Source organism: Chinchilla lanigera, unplaced genomic scaffold (assembly GCF_000276665.1).
Source record: "Chinchilla lanigera isolate Chin_1 unplaced genomic scaffold, ChiLan1.0 scaffold00053, whole genome shotgun sequence".
NCBI classification, from domain to species: Eukaryota; Metazoa; Chordata; class Mammalia; order Rodentia; family Chinchillidae; genus Chinchilla; species Chinchilla lanigera.
This window is the reverse complement of record NW_004955454.1, coordinates 1,476,448-1,497,907: the sequence shown is the minus strand read 5'-3', so window position 1 is coordinate 1,497,907 and position 21,460 is coordinate 1,476,448. Positions and strand designations below refer to the sequence as shown.

General features: G+C 51.3%; 1 protein-coding gene and 1 long non-coding RNA gene across 2 annotated transcripts; both read left to right on the top strand.

Moving 5' to 3' along the window:
• The first annotated feature begins 5,965 nt into the window (after positions 1-5,965).
• Positions 5,966-13,129, top strand: LOC102020979 (lymphocyte antigen 6E-like). Its single transcript, XM_005396102.1, has 3 exons — positions 5,966-6,023; positions 9,504-9,602; positions 12,915-13,129. The coding sequence occupies exons 1-3, from the start codon at positions 5,972-5,974 to the stop codon at positions 13,127-13,129; spliced, it is 366 nt and encodes a 121-aa protein (XP_005396159.1). The 5' UTR covers positions 5,966-5,971.
• Positions 13,130-16,111: 2,982 nt separating this feature from the next.
• LOC106149807 lies at positions 16,112-21,042 on the top strand. The gene is made up of 3 exons (XR_001236219.1): positions 16,112-16,375; positions 19,744-19,810; positions 20,766-21,042. It is a non-coding gene; the product is annotated as an uncharacterized LOC106149807 (long non-coding RNA).
• Positions 21,043-21,460: the final 418 nt, after the last annotated feature.

Sequence of the window (21,460 nt, the reverse complement as noted above, 5' to 3'; positions counted from 1 at the left end):
GAAGCATCCCCAGGAGGAAACTGGTAAGCACTGAAATCAGGTCTCCATTTAGTACTTTGGTGATTGTCTAGACTTAGGAAGAGGATACAAAAATGTTAATAAGGTAGAAACCTGTGTCATCTGTAACTGTTACATTGTGAATAGCCTAAAATATTCTTCCAGAGTTTGCAAACTACTGTCTCATTTAGCAAAGAATCTCCTTGTATCACTGGTGACAAAGTCCAACATGTAACAGCTTTGTTGTCACACTTTTCTCTTACTCTTTAATGTTAACAAAAGTATCATATCATATTGCTTCTCTGTGGGTACATGAGACATCAGTGAAGGCATGCTCATGGCTATGTCTTCTTGGCCTGCTTAGTTTTCATGAATGTGGGTGGCTGTAAAAGGGCAATTCTCACTCCTGCACTGGCTTCATAGCTTCCTGCCTCATTGTGTGGAATTTACAATAAAGAATATTGTGTATCTTATCATTATTTGTAAATTGTAAATCATACTCTTCATGCAAGTGAAATGTGTGATAAACTTACACAGGTGTAGGGCTTAAGCTTAATTAGGTCCACTAGACTGGCTTGGGAGTTGCCCAGAGGATTAGTAAAGCACACCATGGGTGTGTTAGGGTGGATCATGAAGGCATGACCTTGAGTTCTCTGTCTAGTCTCTGGCCCCTTCCTTTCTGGCCCTGTTCTCCTTGCTCTGCTTCCTGGTCACCATGAACTAAGCAGCTTTGCCCTGCCACACCCTTCCGCCATGATGTTCCTGTCTTGTGCTACCCACTGGCCATGGACTGAACACTCTAAAGTCATGAGCCCAAATAACTTTGCCTTTAAACTGTGGGTGTCTGCCATTGTGTCTCTGGGATGGGAAAGCTGACTAATACAATATGTGTGATGAAATTTTGGGGCAGGCTATTTTATTAAGAAAAGAGGTTTATTTTGGCTCACAGTTCTGGGGGGTTGAGGGCATAGTACTGTTTTTGCTCACCTCTGGTAGGACCTCATGGCACAGTAGTAGAAGTGTGTATCAGAGTGAGAAATTACATGGTGAGGCAGGAAGCTATAAAGCCACTGCAGGAGTGAGAATTACTCTTTTACAGCCACCCACAGTCATGAAAAATAAGCAGGCCAAGAAGACATAGCCATGTTGAGAAGCCAAATGTTCCTGTCCCATGGGCCCAGAGGATGCCAACTGATAGGTCTCTTTAGCTCTCCAGGACTGTGGAATATACATTCCTGTGTGGGAATACACATTCCTACCACTGCGGTCCTTCTCATATAAGATACTGGCCCTCCAGCTCCCAGTCAAGGCCACTCTGGGAAACAGCAGCACCCACACTAGGTAAAAGATATAATAAATATCTGTGAAACTAATAAACAAACAGATGGCTATGGAAATTGCATGTGTTTTATTTGCATCTCCAATACGTCCAGGCAGGCATCAAGCTCTAATCCACACACTGGCCAGACATCTGCAGAAAAACCAGTTAGGCAGTACTGCCTAAAGGGACTTTGAATCTCTAGAAGATCCACTGGGTTTCTGCAGCTTCCCTGGGACATCTCACCCAGTGTCCCAGAAATCTCCATGCACCAAGCTCCAGGGTGGGCCTGAAGGCTTGGAGAAAGTCTATTGTCTTGGTTACTTTTCTCTTGTTGTTGAGACAAAATACCCAACACTCAAAATTAAGGAAGGAAAGGTTTATTTAGCTCACAGTGTGTGGAGGTTTCCGTCCATACTTGGCTGGCTCCAAGGCAGAGTGGCACATGGCAAAGGGCAACAGTTCATGGCAGCAGAAAACAGCAAAAGCAACAAGAGCAAAAAAGGAGGAGCTCAGCACAGAGAGCAAGCCTCTTTCCCTCTCCTATATTGTACACAAGCTACCTGCCCCAGGACAGGTGTAGCACTCACACCCATAATCCCAGCACTGGACCATGAATCAATCACAAACTCTAGAAGCCCAGCCCATGACAGCATGAGGCTTTGGGGGTACATCTAGACAAAAACCGTAACTCTTACTTTCTCTGCTGAGTGGACTTGGAACTTTGGAGGTGCTGTTTGCTGTGAGCAGCAGGCAGGACAGCACAGGAGAGTGGAGGAGGTAGAGAAATTGGACCCTGGCGAAGCTCAGAGCAGGACTGGGGCTGCAATACTCCTCTTCAAAGCCATCCCTCTAGCCTCCTTCAAAGTGTGATAGGGAGTGGGTATAAGAGGCAATCTTACACCCACTTGTCCATTTTGTCCCTGGCCAGGCCTCCTTCCTGCCCAGCAAATGTCTGGGTCAGCAGAGAAATGCCCCTACCTGACACCTCAGAGGACCATGCAGCCAGGAGAGGGCTTCCGAACTCTACATTCTGGTTGGGGAGCACAGGCCCCTCTGGGAGGTGACCTGGCTTGATGGATCCCTCAACTGCTGCATCTGTGCCCTTCCTACACCCCTAATGACTGGGATGCAATCCCCATCCCCTGTGTCTCCTTTGTCCCTCCCACTATGGGAACTTCTGGGAACCAGGGTTTCACTGCATCCATTCTTCACACAGGGCCCAGTACAACTGCATACAGAACCCAGCAGCCTGTTCATGTGACGATAGAGGAAAGGAATGCACTAAGCACCCACAATGGACAGTACTAAGCTACAATCCTTCTTTGCATAATCTGAGGCTCCAGAGTTCGGGAATCTCTCAGGTGTCCCCAGTGATGAGGTCTGCAGTCCTGAAGGCTGCCCCAGTTTCTGACCTCAGGAAGGTGTGATCTACCAACCACGGAGGTGCTTGAATCTACCAGGGGCATCAGATTCTTGCATGATGGGCCCAAGCAGGACATCAGTGGCCTGGGTACAGGCCAGGGGACATCTGTGGATGTGATGGATCCTCATCCCTTTTCTCCACCAAAGCCCAAAATGCCAGGAATTCAGAGAAAAGAGAGCTCTATGTGGGGTCAGGAGAGGCTCCCTGGAGGAAGTAGAGAAGAGGAGTTGAGGAGAGGGAGGGAACTGAGGCTCAGGAAACCAGCCAGCGGGAAGGCACTGTGGCACCAGAAGGCTGGCCAGAGTCCAGGCAAGAGCACCGTGGATCAGCCCACAACAAGGAGGAGCTCTTGCTGCCTGTGAGGCCAGCAAGAGGGTTGGGAGTGCTGAGAGGGGACCCATGGCCCATACGAGGTACAGGATGAGAGGCCAGCAGTGTAGTGGGGTATTATCAGCACTAACATAGATTCTTAGCGGCATGATCTTGCTGACGCTAAAGCCTGTTTATGACTATCACCACTGTCTGCCCTCTTTTTCAGGATTCTCTAAAGGGGAGAGTCCCCATACAGGCCACATTACAAAGCAGCTGATGGTTATTTCTCTCTTTTTCAGTACTAAGTATAATACCTAGGACTGGTGCATATTAGGCAAGTACTTTACCACTGAGCTACATCTCCAGCCTATTTTATTTTATTTTACTTTATTTTATTTTATTTTGCTATTTTATTTTATGACACACTTTTCCTAAGTTGTCCAGGCTGGCCTTGAACTTACTATATTTCTGCCTCAGCTTCTCAAGTAGCTGGAATCACAGCATGCGCCATCACATCCGGCTGCCGAAGGTTCTCTTGCTTAGCTCGTGTAGAAATCACAAATTGGCAAAGTGTAGCTCTTTTAGTGTTAACAGCCCTGAACTTTGAATGTCAGCAGCTCCTAGCTCTTAGGGTTAGCAGCCCTCTCTGCCACTCAGAGCAAGCAGGTACAGGCAAGCCTCAGGAACTCTTCCAGCCACGAGGGATGGCAGCTCCTGGGGAATAAAAAGTACCTCTTGGAAAGCACTGGGCCCTTCTCTCCTGTATCACTGTGAGCTGGCGGAAAGGAACCGCTATTAGGCTAGTCACTACTCTGAGGTACTATCTGACTTTGTTTCCCCAGGGTTCTCAGAGGAAAAGTCCTGGCACCTCTTCAGGCATATGTACCACCTGAGGAACCAGCAAACAGGCCAGCTTTTGGGCTGGCAGGTCCTGTTAAGGTGGGCTGGTCTGAGGGCACATGTGTCTTCACTACATGCTGTGGCCCTGCCCACAGAGGTCACAGTCCCTCCAGAGAAGGCCTGGACTCAGCATGCCTGGGTAAAATCCATCTCTCTAACCTGCCCTTGTCTCTTCCCCTGTGAACTGGTCCACTTTTGTTGGGGACCACTACAAAGTGGCTCTGAGTAGGATTTAATATTAACCAATTGGCTTTCCATGTTTACTTGTGAGTTGTCTGAAGCTTAGGCACCTTTCTGACAAGATAAAGCCACAGCTGAAGACGTTTGGCTCCAATGCCAATTAACTACCAGAAGACTGCAGCTGCAGGCCCCACACTCCTACAATAAATACCAACCTAAAGATAAGGTAGTTTTCCTGATTGACATAATTTACTACTTGGGAAAATTCTCCCAAGGTCCTGCAAGATTCCCATGTTTTCTTGAGTATCCTCTCCCTTTGTTTGAAAACCTAATAAATACGGGTCACCCAGAGCAGTCTTTGGCTAACTCAGAGAATACTGAAGCTGTAAGAGAGTTAGTCCCTCCTGGTGCCCTAAAATCATAATATTGTCTGCATTTTACTTAAACCTTCAAAGTCCACTTCCTTGGGAAACTGCAGGCCTGATCATCCTGCAATAATTTAGGGTTATTTAACCCAGATTTTGATATACGTTCCAACTTCTCCAGTGGCAGGGATGTTGGCTCAGCAGGGGATGGCGGTGTGTGAGTCCCATGGAAGTATGTGAAGTGGGAGCAAAACTCTGGGGTCCTCAGTGGGCAGAGCACATGGCCTGTGTCACATAATCTATTTAGCTTGGGAAAATATTTCCCAGTGAGTTGACTCCCCTGGGTCACAACCACGTGCTCCCCTTAGGGAACAGGACATTGGGCAACGTTTTCATTTCCCATAGACCCCACAGAAGAGGTGAGAAGGCTGCCCACAGGAAGCTGCAGCCTCCTGCTCACCCTGCACAGTTGCCTACATCCCTCTGCCCCTCTCCTCTCCACTCCTTGCCTGCTTCCCTTCCTTCCAGCCCAGACCAGAGGGCTAAGAGTGCTAGAGACATGGGTGTGCTGGGGTGGATGTGAGGCGCCTGCACAGGAGGCTGAGAGAGGAGCCTCCAGAAGGAAGTGGGAGGCCAGAGGGGAGGGAGGGAGGCCAAAGAAGACCAGGCAGGCCTGGGGATGGGGCCCATTGGAGAGGAGGGAGCAGAAACCAGGAGGCATGAGCCTCTGCCTCTCAGCCTCTGAGACCCCAGCAAGACTTGACAGAGCAATGGAAGCACACGCCATTTCCTGTGTCGCCAGGCATCCTGGTCATTTCATAGTCTCCAAGCTGACCCAGAGGTAAGACACAGGGAGCCAGTGCGGACAGGGCTGCTGTGCACCCCAGACTTCTACCGCAGGTCTGGTTCTGTGGGCTCTAGCCCAGCAGTACAGTGACCCCAAGGGATCCTAAGAAGGCACGGTGTCAGCCCTGCCTGGCCCTCCAAGTCAGACTCAGAAGTTTACCAGGTCTCCAAGTGACTGTGCACTCTGAAGATAAGGAACATTGACCCAAAGCTGGATTTCAGCTCACAGCACTTCCATTTCCCCATTAAAATGTGTTTGGCGCCTCCCTGCCTAGCTGGGAAGGCAAAGGGGACAGACTTTACATCTCAGAAGAGCTCTAGCTGGGGTGGTTCCCTCCGACCCTCAGGGCAGGGAAGATGCCTTTCTTCTCTCCAGCCCACCTGAGGGCTTCTTGTTAACTGCCAGAGAGGAGGCCATTGGCTCAGGACCAAGGGACAAACAGGGGGCCCCCCATGGGACCAAGGGACAGACCTCCTCAGAGCCCTGAGGGCCCTGTGGATGAGTCACAGTCTTACCATCCCATGCTCATATTCCAGTCAAATTACCTAGTCTGACCCTAGTGGCCTGGCAGCTGTATAAAGGTGCCCTTGTTCTGGAAGTTTCCCAGTTGCCAGTGGACGTCCACGATGAGGCCTCTTCTGGTGCTGCTACTTCAAGCTGCCGTGTGTGCTGCTCTAGGTAAGGTCACTGGTGGCACCATGCAGGAATGGGGCAGGCAGACCTCCCCAGGCCTGGGCACTAGGATGTCTGCCTTGGGCCAAGGAAGTCAATGCCCTCTAGGGTATGAGCCCGGGGTGGGGGCTGTAGGGAGTGAGGGGGAGGCCTCTTACATGGCTCTTTGCCCACCCAGATTGGGAGTCCCCTTTCTTTCGGAGAAGGTGTCTGGTATCTTTCTGGCTCCTGTAGAGGTAAAACTTCAGGCAAGAGGGCTAAGACACGGAACTGCCCAGACGTGGGATTCAGTTAGAGTGCCAGCTGCCTCTTCGCAGGATGAAAACTTCCTAGGGTGTAAGACTTAGTGTCAAAGTGAGAAGTCCTAGGCAAGACAGAACAAGTGGGTCTCCTTCCTTGCAGCCCACTCTGCACTGATCCCAGTGACCTGGTTTTGGGACAGAAAAAAATGAGGCCAAGGGTAGGAGGGGATGTGCTAGAGCCTGTGATTATCAGCTGAATGATTATTATCCAAGGATAATTAGCCCCATCAGCTTCTCTTGAGCGTGGAGTAGGTGGGACGCGGAGGGGTGGGGCTGGAGAGGGGACTTTGGAAAGCATTCTAGCTGGAAAGAGGCTCACAATGGGCAGCTGGTGAGATGGATGGAGCAGCATTAGGCAAGGGTCCAAGGCTGGCCACAGAGGACAAGGAGTGGTCAAGTTTGGGCTGGGGACACAACTTATCAGAGAGCACAAAGAGGAAGGTACTGGGGGGTCCCAGACCAGGGCACTACTCTGGTCTCACCTGCCCTAGGGTCTGGGTACAACTTCAGGACAGAGGAAGGCTGTGTCGAGATAGGGACACTTGCTGAACACCTTTGTCCCCTTAGCACTCTGCTTTCGTGGGAGGGTGACCATACAGTGTTTATATTACACAGCATTCGTGGGGATTGGCTACTGCTGGAGGATATAACTAGTGTTAGCCCAGGACTCCTTACCAGCACTGAGTCAGGAAACCAGGAGGACCCTAGCAGGGAAACTGAGTTTGTGTGAGTCCTTGCTGAACCACCTAGGATCATCTCCATGACTTCAACAAGACTGACAACTTAGATGCAGGCGGACACCAAAAATGGCCGGAAATCATCCCCAACAGGGAGGTTTTTTCCTTGGGATTCCAGAACCATGACCTGGTTCTCAGCCTGTAAAAGGGCACTGTGCTCCTCTGAGCCTGATCACTTGCAGCACTCAGGTCAGTAACAATCTATTCTGCACTCTGCAGTCACAGGCCATGGAGGCTGAGCCCCCAGCAGACCCATGCACAGAAAGCAAGATCATCTCATTCCACAGATGAACCTCTAAGGTCAGAGCAAGTGCACCCTGCCTAGGATACTTGCACAGGACACACCTACAGGACACAACTTCATACAGCACACTCTGACAGGATACCTTACATAGGATACTCTGTGGGAAACCGCTATAGGTAAACTCCTGTGGGACCTTCTACAGGACACTGCTTTCAGAACACACATTCCAAGTTTAGCAGCAGCCTCCACACCAGGACATGACTCTTGGCTTCCTAACTCTCAGCATGCCTAATCCCAGCTCTGAGTCCTTGCAACCCATAAGAGCTAACTTTGTCTCTGCAGCATCCCATACTGCATCTCTTCCCCATAGGAATCTTCTTGGACAGGTCTAGATCTGCCCCATCCCCTCCAGGAAGACTTCCAAAGTCACCCTGCCCTCTATTAAAAGCAAGTTGGCCCTTACTGGGTATCTCCATAGAGTAACCATGGTACCCTTTACTCCAGCCCACTCATGGAAACTTCAGTGTCTGTGGGTCAGCCATACCCATACAGCCTGTGTTAGCTCAAGGGCAGCCTTGTCAGTCCTTATAGTTGGAAACTAAGGCTGATTGCACAGCACCTTGGGTCAGCCATCTCCAGAACCTGCTTAACTCTCTCTCACTAACAGCCTGGACCAATATCTTGAGCTGTGACCTCTGCATTCAGCCTGAGGCTGGGGGTTACCAGCATGCCTCTGGTTGATGGAGTACAAGGCTTGGAATATTATTTCCATCTCACTGATCAGCTATACTAGGCTCAAAGTCCTCAGAGCCTGCCTACCCTAGTCAGGCAACCCACCTGTGTCTGGATTGCAGGCGACCATCTCAGAGCTGGAAATGCCTCAAGCCCTCTTCTAAGGAAGAAGGTGACAGGAGCCATGTGCATTATACATTACATCATTCATCTTCTGAGCACACCAAGAATGTTACCATTATTCCCACCTCGTACATGGGTACACCTTGGCTCAGAGAAGGAGGAGACAAAGAACAGCAGAACTGAAACCTAGATCACCTTTGAAGTCAATCTTCCTTATATTAAATCTTGCTGCTCTATTTTTCTGCCTTCTACCATCCACATCTCCATCAAACTATCCATCTATCCATCCATTCATTCACCCACAAATCCACCTATATACCCACCCATACATGCACCAGTCCACCCACTCATCAACCCGCCCATCCATTCATCTATCCACTCTCTATTCAACCACTCATCCACTCATCCCCCATGAACCTCTTGATTAATCCCTCCACCTATCCATCCAGTCATCCATTCACCCACCAATCTGCCTGTACATCCACCTATCTACCCATCCATCCACTTATCCATCCACCTATCCACCACCTACTCATCCATCCATCCATCCATCTCCCAATTCACCTACCTAACTACCCATCTACCTACCTATCCACCCATCACTTACTCATCCTCTACCCATCCACATACCTATCCATCCACCCACCCCTCCATCCTTCCATCCATCTATCTATCCACTAATCCACCCCTCTATCCATCCACCCACCCCGTCTATACATATATACATGCATACATACATACATACATTCACCCATTCATCTAGCCATCCATGCATCCTTCTGCCCATGCACTCATCCACCCACCTACCTATCCATTCATCCGCTCATACATCCTTGTATTTATCTATCCACCCATCCATCTGTCCACCCACCCACCCATTCTTCCATCTTCTCACTTATTCATCTATTCACCCATTTAGCCAACCATCCATTCATCTATCCACCCATCTAGTCTTTCACTGGCTTAGCTGACATGGTGCTACCACGTTCTCTAGGGTTCCCAGTCCCCTTTCCAGAAGCAGCCAGAGAGCAGGGAATCAGAAGTGTACATGAGTTCATACGTGCTAGAGAAGCCATGGGCCACAAAGGTTGTAAGCCCAGCCTGAGGGCGGCCTGCCATAATATGTCCTCTGCCTGCTTTCTCTCAGACAGCCTGGTTCCTGGCCAAAGGGGGAAGAAGGGAGAACATTCAGAGTCACTACCACAAAGTCTTTAGTCCCTCTGCTTATCTGAGCTCCACTGGAGGAGGAAGAGGCTCAGAGAGGGTAACCTTGAGCAGACCACTAGGCAGGTGGCTGAGTGTTTGCTCCCAACCCCAGCCCAGACTGATAGCCTGTGCTTTCCCTCAGCCCAGGCCCTACACTGCCATGTGTGCTGTGGCCATGAGAACTGCGAGTCTCTAGTGGAGTGTGCCCCGACGGACAAGTACTGTGTGATCACACGGGCGAGTGAGTATCTGGGCCACTCCCACCTGTCCTGCCCTGCACAGAGATGCTCCCAGCCCCATCTCAGCCCCTTACCACACTCCATACCAAGCCAGGCACCCACAGTGCCCTTGCCCAACCCTAGGATAGACCCCAGCAGCACCACTATTCTCCAGTTCACAGTTTAAACTAAAGATGGGGCAGTTGTATATATGTTGTGATCTGGGAAATGCTGACCCCCAGCCAGTGCCAAAGCCTGGATCTCCCCAGTTCCCTGTCTTAATCAGCAGCAGCCAGTCATAACCTCTACCCCTGAGTGCCATCTTCCTGAGCCTGGAACTCTGCCCTATCCATGTCATAGTGGTCCAGTGTCAATAAGAAGGCCCTCTGACCAGCACCCTCCCCTGCAACCCCCAGGCCAGACCTTATTCTTGTTTGGCCTCCTGTGCTCCTTTGCAGTCTAGTTCCTCCACAAGCCAGACAGCTGGGCCAGAGCCCAGAGCTTACAGATCAGGCCAAGATGGTTACAGTTACAGGCATCCCAGCAGAGCACCTGAATAGCCCAGGGGAGAATCTTGAGCAGAGGGACTCTGAGTGTGGCAAGATCTGACCTAGCTGCAGAAGACTGGGCAGTGGTGAAGGGTGACCAGGAATTTACCACAGGACCAGGTGGGACCCCAACTTGAGGCACTGCTGCATCCCTAGGAAGGGAGCTGGCATGGGGGTGGTGGAGGAGTAGGCTGACCATTCAGACCTTGGTGGGGATCCAGGGCAGGCAATGTCACCTCTGCTTTTGGAAAGGGGATGGGGGTCCTTTCCTCTTGCAGCTTGCTACAACTATCAGGATGATGCTTCACCCTTAATAAATGCAGCTATTGTGATTATAGGGTACCTTCTACCAGGCTCCCCCAGGCTGAGGGTCAGGCAGCCTCACTGTGTGACCATGGGCCAGTTTCCCACCAACACCCCACAAGCTCAATCTTGGAGCCATACCCATTTTAAGGAGGCAGTATCTTGCAGGGCCCCCAAACACATAGCATAGCCCAGACCCCATACAGCTCCTTCCTAGTCCCTAGATGTCCTTCATGCTCCTCTCAGTTCAGGGGGTCTGGGAGAGAGCATTATATGGTGTTCCATTGCCTCCAGGATTCTCCCACCAAGTAGAGCAGGGTCTTTCCCAGAGACTTCTGGTCTACCACGCCAAGTTGCTCTTGGTCCTGTGAGCATCTATGGGCCCCATGGCCCAGCCACTCTGCCCAGCACAAGGCAGAATCTGGAAAGATGGGATCTTTGCCCTGTAGGATTTCACGGGGGAGCAAAGGGCAACAAACCACCAAGAAAAGGGCTCCAACAATAAAGCTGAAATGAGTAAGGGACAGTCTTCCATAGTGCCCCCCAGAATACACAGGACACCTTGGATCCCCTCTCTTGAAGTCTCTGCTCTCATATCCAGACAAGACCAGAGTTCTTGGTTGCCCATGGTGCCATCCCAGGGGTGGAGGGTTCTCTCAGGCTGCCCAGCATTCTAGGCTCCAACTTGCCCCTCTTCCCACTTGACTCCCCCCTGAGCATCTATCTGTCTGGCCATTATTTGTTCATCCATCTCCCTGAGTGTCTGCTGGTCCTGGGGACATGGAAATATTTGGGGCCATCCCTGTTCTTTAAGGGCCTCAGAGGTCACAGCCTACCCAAATCATGTGGTTATGGGAGTGCCAGAGGCTGACCCATGGGGGGTTGCCCCACAGAGGGACAGTAGGAGGCACCCTGGAGCAACATGCGGGTGTGGACAAGAGTTTCCAGCAGGATGGTCCAACATAGGTAGAGAGAAGCAATCTACTAGTGTCCCTGTGCCACAGAGGTGGCCCCAGGAGATCATGGCTTTCCCCATTGTGTGTGGCCAGAGCAGGTGCCTCTTGGCCCCTGTGGTTGGAGAGAGGGAAAGGTCAGGAGATGGTATCCGTGTCTACTACTGACTCACAAGGTCAGGTGTAGGAGGTGAGGCTTAGGTGGGGACAGGTCATCTTCTGACTCAAGCCTCTCACAGCTGGCTCAGGGGCCCCATTTCTCAGAGTCCCCTCCCCACCCCGTACAATCTCCAGGCAGCTCCAGCCGGAGTGAGGGCCTCTTCTCTGCAAACTCTCAGCCTGTGAGGGCTGGTGAGGGTGCCATCCTGTCTATGTCTCCCAGTGATTTTTCAGAAGTGGGCTACAAATGCTACCCCTTCTCCATCTTATCCAGAAAAACGGCTCTCCTTCCTTAAAACTAGGCATGTGCACCTACTAACCACAGTGTTCAACTAAAACTTTACATGAACAAGATGTAAAGAAATACCATTGTCAGGTGCCTGTCAGAGCCACGTCCCAGCTAGTGACTGAGCCTTATGGCCACAGGTAGATTCCTGCTGTCCAGGTCCAGCTTCAATCCACCTGGAGCTGGGAGCTCCACCTCTCTGCTTTGCCAAGGGTGGAAAAGGGCTGTTCAGATGTCCCTGAACTACTCAACTGTACAACTAACTACACTCTGCTAATGACTAATGTACCCCCACAGTCACCACATGCCACCTGCTCTCAACACTACCCAGGAACTTACTCATTTAATTCTCAAACAAGAGCAGAAGGTGACTTCACTGTTTTCTGCACTTCTACACAGGGAAACAGAGGCATAGAGAGATCAGGCTTCCCAAGATAGAAGCACCTGCCCCCATCCCATGTTTCCTGGGCCAGATGCAAACAAGAACACCAAGGTCTGGGTCATAGCCCCAGAATGTTCTGAACAGAGCAGGCTAAGAAAAAACAGCCTCCATCCTCCCAGTATCCCTCTTGTCCCTGCCATGTGCGTGCACGCTGAAGTGTTTCCCTCTTAGAGATGGGGCACTGTCCAAGACCCCTACCACAACCATCCCCTCTGGCTCCCTAGGGCCCCTTGGCAAGGCCTGCCCCCATTTTCCTTGTGGGACTCAAGGTCAAAAGGCAGCTATGGAGGCTATGTTGTCCTCAGCATCGCTCACCACCGTCTCAGGCTTCACAGGCACAGGAGGGACGAGGGATGAGAGGAGGTCTATCCTCAGAGGAGAAGAGAAGTGAGTTCCTGGACACTAGGGGAGGAAGGAGCCATCATGTCATACCTAAAGAGCCTTTTCAGAGCAGGAGACAGGACCCCACAGGTACCCTGTGGCACAGAAAACTCCTACCTCAAGCTCTCACAGGCATTCGAGGTTGCAGGACTCACCAAAACAAGCCGTGCCCCCAGGTATGGGGCTCCCTGAGGGCCCAGTGGGTGTGTGGGGACATAGGGCCTGTGGCTCCTAACACCACGGATCTTGTCCTCTCTCTGCAGCCAACCCTGGAGGCATGCTGGTCATGAAGTCTTGTGCCCCAACCTGCCCCAACAGCACGGTGTCCTCAGATGGCCGTGCCCTCTCCGTCTCGTGCTGCCAGAACACCCGGTGCAACAGTGCAGCTTCAGGCCTAACGTGCAGCTTTGGGGCCCTCTGGGCTAGCGCCTCTGCCAGCCTGTTGTGGGCACTGCTCCAAGTGAAGGCCAGGATCTGAGTCTTCCATCCCTGTCAGCAGGGGTTTGTTCACAGGCTGAGCAGCTCCCTGCACCCCACCCATTCCAGGAGGAGGATCCAAGTTCTGGCTGTCATTCCCCTGCCCTCCTTCTCCCAGGCTGCTCCAGGGAGAGAGGAAGGGCTAAAGGCCCTGGACTCCTACCCCACAAGGGTAGATCTCCCTGCCTTGGAGAACTCCCAACAAAGGACACCTGAGAAGGTGTACCTCTCCAAGACCCCCCTCCCAGAGAACCTCAGCCTTTTGCTGGGTCCTGGGGACCCCTGGCCATCCTGGAATAAGAAGCATCCTCCCGTTCCTCCTAGCATCTTCTACCCTCAATTTCCAGGCTGAGAACTGAGAGGCTCAGGCTTGGGGTTCCTACTCACTCTGGCCTTGCTTGGCAGGAGGCTGTGCACCTAGCCATAATGAAATAGAACAGGGACAAGGGACAGAGGGATTCTCAGGTCTTAATTCATAGTCTGTTACCCACTAAAGGGAAAGACATATCTTTCCCATCCTTCCTTGCTAACAATGAATGTAACATACCCTCTCCTTACTTACTGGCTGTTAATCCACATCCTATACCAGGAGAAAATCCCCTAAAATACAAGGAAAAAGTCTCAAGAAATACTGTATTCATGGGGCTGGGGATCTAGCTCAGCTGCAAAAGTGCCTGCCTGGCAAGCACAAGGTCGTGAGTTCGGTTCCCGGTACCGGAGAAAAGCAAAACAAAAACAAAAAAAAAAGAAATACTGTATTCATGACGCAGTGGAAAATGGCCAGATCTAGCTTATCCCAGCAATACCTTTAAAAGCTAGTTCCTTTTTTGTTGTTGTTGTTAATGGCCCAATCTGATTTCATTGAGAACTGTGCTCTCCTGTTGCCCCTTGAAGCTCTTCAAGCTGATGTCCCTTTCCATTGTCTCTTTTTTCTCAATTAAAGCTTTTGGCTATAAATTCCTGCTGTTGCCCCAGTTTTCATTTCCATTATCACAGAAGCAATCCCATGCATGTCCTGTATCAATCTGGCCCCTTGGCTGCCTGTGCCCTTGCCTAAGGGACGTGGCTGGGAGTTTGGGGCATTGGATTCCTCGAGCTCTTTGTATTCTCATAGCTACCCTTGTTATCACCCATGCACCCACCCTCTCATCTATCCATCATCTATCCACATATCAGTCCATATATCCACCCACTCATCTATTCATCTTCCATCCACTTACCTACCCACTCATCTATCCATTATTTATCCATCCCTCCATCCACCCACCCATCCATTCATCTATCTACCCACTCACCCACTTATTTCTTATGTTCAGTCATTCATTCCATCCTTCTGCCATGTTTCCCACCCACCAGTTGGCCACTACCCCCAACCCATCACAGACCTGCCTCCCAGGGCTTTCCATTGACTCTATATGCTGGCCAAGGCCTCCAGCCAGGGACCACCACCAGACCCTGTCCCTGTGAACCTAAGCCTTTCAAGTGGTCCTTTGGCTGCCCACTGTGGGATGGGACAGCTCACTTTGGGGTGTAATACCAGGCATTGGAGCTAGGGTGTCCATTCTCACCAAACATGCAGGATAGTTCTACCTCCCTGAAAGTTCCATAAGCTAATCCTCCCACCATGTTTTCCTGACAGAAGAATAAAGCTGCAAATCTGCTCAGTTAAAGGAGTCTAAGGGTAATTTTCTGGCCTTGGGGGACACAAGCCCCTGCACTTCAGAGATGGGGAGGGGACACCTGAAAGAGGGCTGGCAAGGTTGTATAAGAAGACTGAGTTCTGTGCACTCCTCACAGCTTCCCACAGGCATGGAGTCAACACCCCTTGAGCATCGTACACCAGTACTCATGGGACTTCTGACTACCATAATGACACCAGGCACACTCCCTGCCTTTGTGGCAGGAGAGATGACCAGGGCAAGCAAATCAGCATATCCATGCTGGCCCACACTACAAGTAGCTGGAGGGACAGTCCTGGGGGAATGTCTGGCTGAGATTCAGGGTCTCCAAGAGCAAACATGGCACAGGCAAAGGCCTAGAGGAAGGAAAAACCTCCAGGGACTGAGGAGACCACACCCTGGAAGCTGAGGGACTGCGGGCACTCATGAGGGGAGGGAGGGGGCCACCTGTGACAGGGCAGTGAGCATGGCCACATGAAGAGGAAGGCATGGTTGGCCCAGGCAGGGGTCCTGGCAGGATAAGCAGAAAAGGTTTGACCCTAAGAGTGCTTGGTCAGCAGGGGAAAGACTCCAGCCATGTCTAGAGTTGGGAGCTCCCCTCTGGAAAAGGAGTTCAGGACAGGGCAGAGCTGGTGGGGCTGGGGAAAGAAGTCACAGCCCCAAGCCAGTGGAAGATGGGGCTGGATGAGAAACAAAGGAAGAGAGGCTGGGGAAAGGTTTGCAGGCTACACACACACACACACACACACACACACACACACACACACACACACTTGCTGCTGAGGTTAATTTAGGAGAAACAGTTTAGGCACACGTGGGGCAGGGCATGAACAGGTTGGGGCAGTAACTCCTGAGTGCCCCAGGGATAGCTGGGTGGGGCAGGAGGCAGCCAGAGCTCAAAGGTGCTTGGACTAAGATTCAAAATGCAGCAAAGCCAGAACCCTAGGGCCAGCCTTGTGTTTAGGCCCACAGCAAGGACCAGTGGGGAGCCCCAAATGAAGAAGGAGCTCTTTCAGGGCCCTTTCTGCCAGCAGCTCATCCAATCTGGGCTCTCAGTCTGGGATGCTTCTCTATCCTGGGCACCAGTGTCTCTGCCCCAAAGCACCCACCCATACCACTCTTACACAACTCCAGATGCAGATACCATACCTCTCCATCCCTTACGCCTAGGCTTGTGGTAATGAGCTCCCTGGCAGGGCCCCACTTGGGAACTTTCTTTCTTCCCTGAGATTGATCCACACCCAGAGATAACTTTTATCACGCACAAACTCCTGGATAAACACCTTCATGTCTGCCCCAGACTGAGCACCAAACCAGGGTCCTACTGGCCACCAGGCCAAGCCAGCCTACTCCAGCCTCAAATGCAGCAGCTGTCTGAAGCTCGAAGAATGAACTTGGCCCTCAGCCTCATCATTCTCTATGTGGACAACTCAACTACTCTAGGAAGCATGGGGCTCTTGGCAGACAGGCCAACAGGTAGGCAGTGAGCCTCCAGTGTTCCCTTCTCTCTTGAGGACAGGGATCAATGATGACCTCCCAAAGTCTCCTCCCAGCTACCAAGCTATCAGGTAAGCTGATAACTAACCCCTCTTCAGAGAAAGCCTGTCTGAAGTGTGGTTGTTCCAAATCCCAGAGTGGCCCACACCTGCAGACCAGGGGGATTTGTGAGTGCGAAAGGAGATGGGGAGGAGGGAGCAGTGCAGAGACAGCATCTTAATAGCTATGCATCTCCAGAAAGGCAGAGGCTGCCAGTGGTAACACCCAGCTGGGGATAGGGCCCGGAGGGGCAAAGCCACTGTAGACCACCAAGTGGTCCTTTCCTGGGACCTGCTGAAGGTCTTCATATCCACAGCCCTGTTGAGACTCCTCAGAGAACTGGTCTGTACCAACGCTCAGGGAGGGTCATGAGGGTCCTATGGGAACTCCCAAGGATAGGAGAGAATAAGAGCATTCTGAGGGTGGGACCAGTGGGAAACAGATGTCCCTGAGGGGACTTGATGTAATCAGTATCCTGGGAGTTTTCCATGTGACTAAGGGAAATATCTTTTACCGCAATGCAAATTTCACCCATGACACTCCCAGGCTGTTAACAGGCTCTGACATGTTTGTTTTTCCTGGACCACCCAATCTAACACTCCATTACCCTGCCCTGGTCTGTCTTCATAGCCCTGTACAGACTTAACATTGCAGAACGCATTTTGTTGTTTTTGTCGATGGTGACCTGAAAAATGTGAGCTCTGAGAGGACTGGAAGGTGCTTTGTTCACATCCACATTCCTGTCATCCAGAGTACCTTGCTGACACTTTTTTTTTTGTTTTGTTTTTCTCCGGTACCGGGAACCGAACTCACGACCTTGCACTTGCCAGGCAGGCGCTTTGCCGCTGAGCTAAATCCCCAGCCCCCTTGCTGACACTTTTAAAACTATATTTATGGGATGAATGGATAAATAGATAGATAGTCAGATGAGTAGACTGATGGGTGAAGAACTGATGAATAATGGATGGACGATGGATATGTGATTGGATGGATGAATGGATGGATGGAAAAATGGATGGAAGAGAGATGGGTGAATATATGACTGGATAGATCATGGATAGGTGGATAGATGGGTACATGGATGGGTCAATGATGGATGATGATAACTGGATGAATGGATGGAGGGATAAAAAATAGATGATAGAAAAATGGGCACATGGATGATGGATAATGAATGGATGGATGATGGATAGGTGGATAAATGGATATATGAGAGGGAGAGGGAGAGATGATAGACAAAGTATGGGTGGATGGTGAATGGATGGATGGGTAATGATAGCATGGATACATAGATGGATAATAAATGAGTGGATGATGAATGGATAGATGGAGGATGAATGGATGGATGACATGTAAATTATAGATGGATGGGTGGGTGAGTGGATGGATACTAGATAGATGATGAATGGATAGATAGTGAATGGATGATGGAAAGATGAATGGGCAGATGAATGATAAATAAATTAATGGATAGATAATGGATGGCTAAATGGAAGAATTGATAGAAGTTTTGGTGTTCAGCAAGCCCTACTGCTAAGAGCCTGCAGACATGGGCCTCTGAGGTCCCACGGTTGTTTTTGTCATGATTCCACAGCCCCATATAGTCTCTCTCCACCATTTCATGGTCCCACACTAAGGACTTTTCTCTTATCATCCAGACTTTGGAAGTAGGTAACTCTTGCCCAGATCCCTGGATGCTGACATTGATGGGTCCCACCAGCCAGGCAGGAGAACTAGTTTGTCTCTGTTAGAGACCTAGGGTCCAACCCTTTCCAGGAGCAGGCTGTACTCTAAGGCAGGGCACGGCTTCTCAGACTCTGCTCCAACTACATAGCTGCTCCTTAGATTTGTACTCTGGCAGAGCAGAAAGTACAGGTTCATAAGGGATGAGGGGTTAGGACAGAGCTGGCCCAGAACCCTGTCCCTTGCCCAGCCTATGGACACTAACTGCACCCATAAGCCCAGCCTAGCAAGGCAGAGGGTAGTCAGGATCCCAGGGGAAGACCCAAGACTTGGGCGGGCCATGCTAACCTCTGGGAAGCAATGAGCAAGCCCCATGTCTAGGGCTGTGGCTGTGTGTGTATAGGTGACTCCTGCTATGGAGGAAAAACCTAAGGCCCAGAGGCCAGACCCAGCTACAGCTCTACTTGCTGGGTGAGGATGAGCAAGGTCCTGGGTATCTTTGTGTTATCTGAGGCCCTACCTGTGTGTGCAGGTGTGCAATTGGAAAGGACAGAGCAGCCAGAGGCAAATGCTACCTCACTCCTGGCTGACTCACCGAGCACTCATCTGACCTTGCTAGAAGAGAGACAGAGTGAGAGGACCTGACAGCCAGGCCCTGCTGCCCTGGTTGATGCTCTTCCATGCCCTACCATCCGGTGGTCACCTACCCTTAGGCCTCAGCTGAGATAGCTCTACCAAGTTAGGGCCTCCTGGAGACCCCAAGCACCCCTGATTGTCACACTCTGCAGTATAGCCATAGAGCAGTCAGGGGTCTCTCTCTGGCTAGTCTGGGTGAGGTGGAAGAGAAGTGCCTGTCTGTCATTCGTCTCTGTGCTGGCTGTGGAGTATGACTTTTCTAGTGGCTATCTGCCCTTCCCCTTTGCTCCCCTTTGCTTCTCCTTGTACCCCAATGGATGGTACAGTTTGCTCCATTGTCCACCCTAGCTACCAAACTGCCATTCTCCATGCCAAAATGAGTGCAGCCAGGCTATGTGGGGCCCTCCCCAACTCCTGCCACTTCCGTGGATACTATTGCATTTTTGAGAACAGAAGGCACCCAGGAGTAGCTAAGATAAGAAAAGTGCAGATCAGGCCCCTTTGTTTTCATACCCAGAATTCACAGGAAGCCCCCCAAAAGATTCCCTGGTTTCAGCCCTCACCCTCAATGAAATAGGTCTGCAAGCTGCTACATAGGTAGCCCTTTCTAGCAACTTCTTGGAGTTCAGTCTCGGAGACATCTCTCCTGGGAACTACCCTAGCACAAGCTGGCATTGGACAGTGACCAACCAGCAGAGTCAACCTATGGTGTCCTGCACAAGCTTACACCAGGTGGTGACAGCTGGCAGCAGCAGTGACCGGCAGCTGACTGTGTCAACTGGTGCCATCTGGTGACATCAGAACTCCTAGCAGAGCTGCAAAGACTCCTCAGCTGAATGGCAACATGGGGACCCTGAGCCCTGGGCCCTGACTCTTTCCTCTCTTGGTCTGTTATATCTACAGCCCTGTGTATGGTTTCAGACTCTAAAATGCTGTGGAATGAAGGAAGAAAGCACCTTGAGGTACAAGGAAGTATTTGGGACCCCGGGATGGGGTCAGAACAAATGTTTGTGGCCACAAGAGACTGAGAAAGCTTCCAGCGCATGGGTCTGATCTGTTTGTCCCTTGCTTTCTCCTTCAGGTCTAGAAAGGCCCAGGGCTGCACCTTCAGAAGGCCTGGAGTAGTGTGCCATGCCGTCCCGAGCCAGGTACTTTCCTCTCTGGCCCTTCCAGAGGTCAAGTTGGGGAGATGGCAAGGAAGTGAAGGGGAGGGACGTGAGCAGGGAATCTCTGCTCCAGACAGAGACTCAGACTTGTCCTAGCCAGCCAGTGGGTTCAGAGTGGACAAGGCCGAGGGCAGAATGAAGGGGTTCCCTTCCCAGCACATACCACCCCACCTATCATATCTCTTGGCCATTATCTCTGCTGCCAGTACCCTGAAGACACAAGGCAGGTCCAGGCCCTGGACCTGCACCAGAAGAAAGGATCCAAAAGGGCCAGGCTCTGAAAGATGCTGTGCCTCCATAGGAGTGGGAGGGAGGAGGCAGTGGACAGAGGAAGAAGGCCTGAGATTGCTCAGGCTCCTCAGCTCCACTCCGGGGTTGTCTTGCACCTGCTCAGCCCTCTCTGACCCTCATTTCCTCACTAGTAAAAGGGTGCTAGAGAGGTAGATATAAGGGGCTATGATGGCTCCTCAGTCCATTCCTGAATGACTCCAAGGCCCAGCCTGGTCATCGCCTACAGGAAGACTTCTTGACTGCCCTGCTTCTCAGCTCCCAACCCTCCAGGAGCTCCCACCACCAGAATCATTCACTTTCTCCTGTAGCAAACTGCCTCTGGGACTGTTCCATGCTTCTATCTGGAAATGGCTGGGTCAGCAGCTCACATTTTTCCAGCATCTCTGGCAAGGACAAAGCCCTTTAACCACTACCCCCCCCCCATGGAAATGGGGCACCTACTGTCCCAGCCTCCAAGACACATGGCTGCCATTTAGCCTAAGGCCCTGGGAGACAGGCACGCAGGGTCCTCATCCAGTGCCATATGTGGGAGCCCAAGGGCCACTTCCCAGCTGCCCAGGCCAAGACCTCCACTCCTAGTAGCCCAGCATCCCTGGGCCCCCTAGCTTTACTGTACACAGCAAGAATTTCAAACCTGTTTTTCCAGAACATTCCCTGCTGAATCAACTTCCTTACCTGCTATCCTCCACTGTCATCATCCTGTCACTAAGCCCTGAGTTCTGCCTTCCGAGGCCTCTGAATCATCCCCCTCCAACCATCCAGGTACCCTCCATACATTTCACACAGAGGATGCCCCTGGGGTTCTACCTTCACTCTCCAAAGTCCCTGGGCCAACACCAATGACCCCTAGGCCCTTAGGCAGGTGCTGCCAAGTCCAGGAGCTGCTTCACAGAGAGCCATGTAGCACTCTGATCCCTGCAGTAGCCACAGCTTAATCCCACCTGGCCTGCCATGGTTCTGACCACCCTCCCCAAGAATCCATGGGCTCCCAAGAGCCTCAGCTTGGCTATCCTTCCTGCAAGAGGCCCTGACCCATCTGCCCGTTGGTGGCTCATGTCTATCAGCTACCATGGGAAAGGGAATGGAAGAGGCCCAGGCAGGAGCTCTATCTGCGCCCAGCATTCAGCTTGCCTCTAAGTGCCTGGTAGAACAAGACTCTTCAGGGTCCCCTGACCCAACCTGGGCAGATGGAGGCAGCATGGAGGGCAGCCCCTGCTCTGGTTATGTTATAGGGTAGTTTGTTTAGAAATAACTAGCTAGTTAAATTCATTCCAGGTCCTTCTTGTCTTGAGCAAAGAATTAGATGAGACGCCAGAAGCCAAAAAACGCTGCCAAAAGTTT

What these genes read in the sequence shown, in the direction of transcription:
- LOC102020979 (XM_005396102.1), top strand. Translation starts at nt 5,972, where the DNA reads ATGAGGCCTCTTCTGGTGCTGCTACTTCAAGCTGCCGTGTGTGCTGCT. An exon ending in TGCCGTGTGTGCTGCTCTAG is followed by an intron (nt 6,024 to 9,503) that starts GTAAGGTCACTG and finishes GCTTTCCCTCAG; the next exon opens with CCCAGGCCCTACACTGCCAT. An exon ending in CTGTGTGATCACACGGGCGA is followed by an intron (nt 9,603 to 12,914) that starts GTGAGTATCTGG and finishes CTCTCTCTGCAG; the next exon opens with CCAACCCTGGAGGCATGCTG.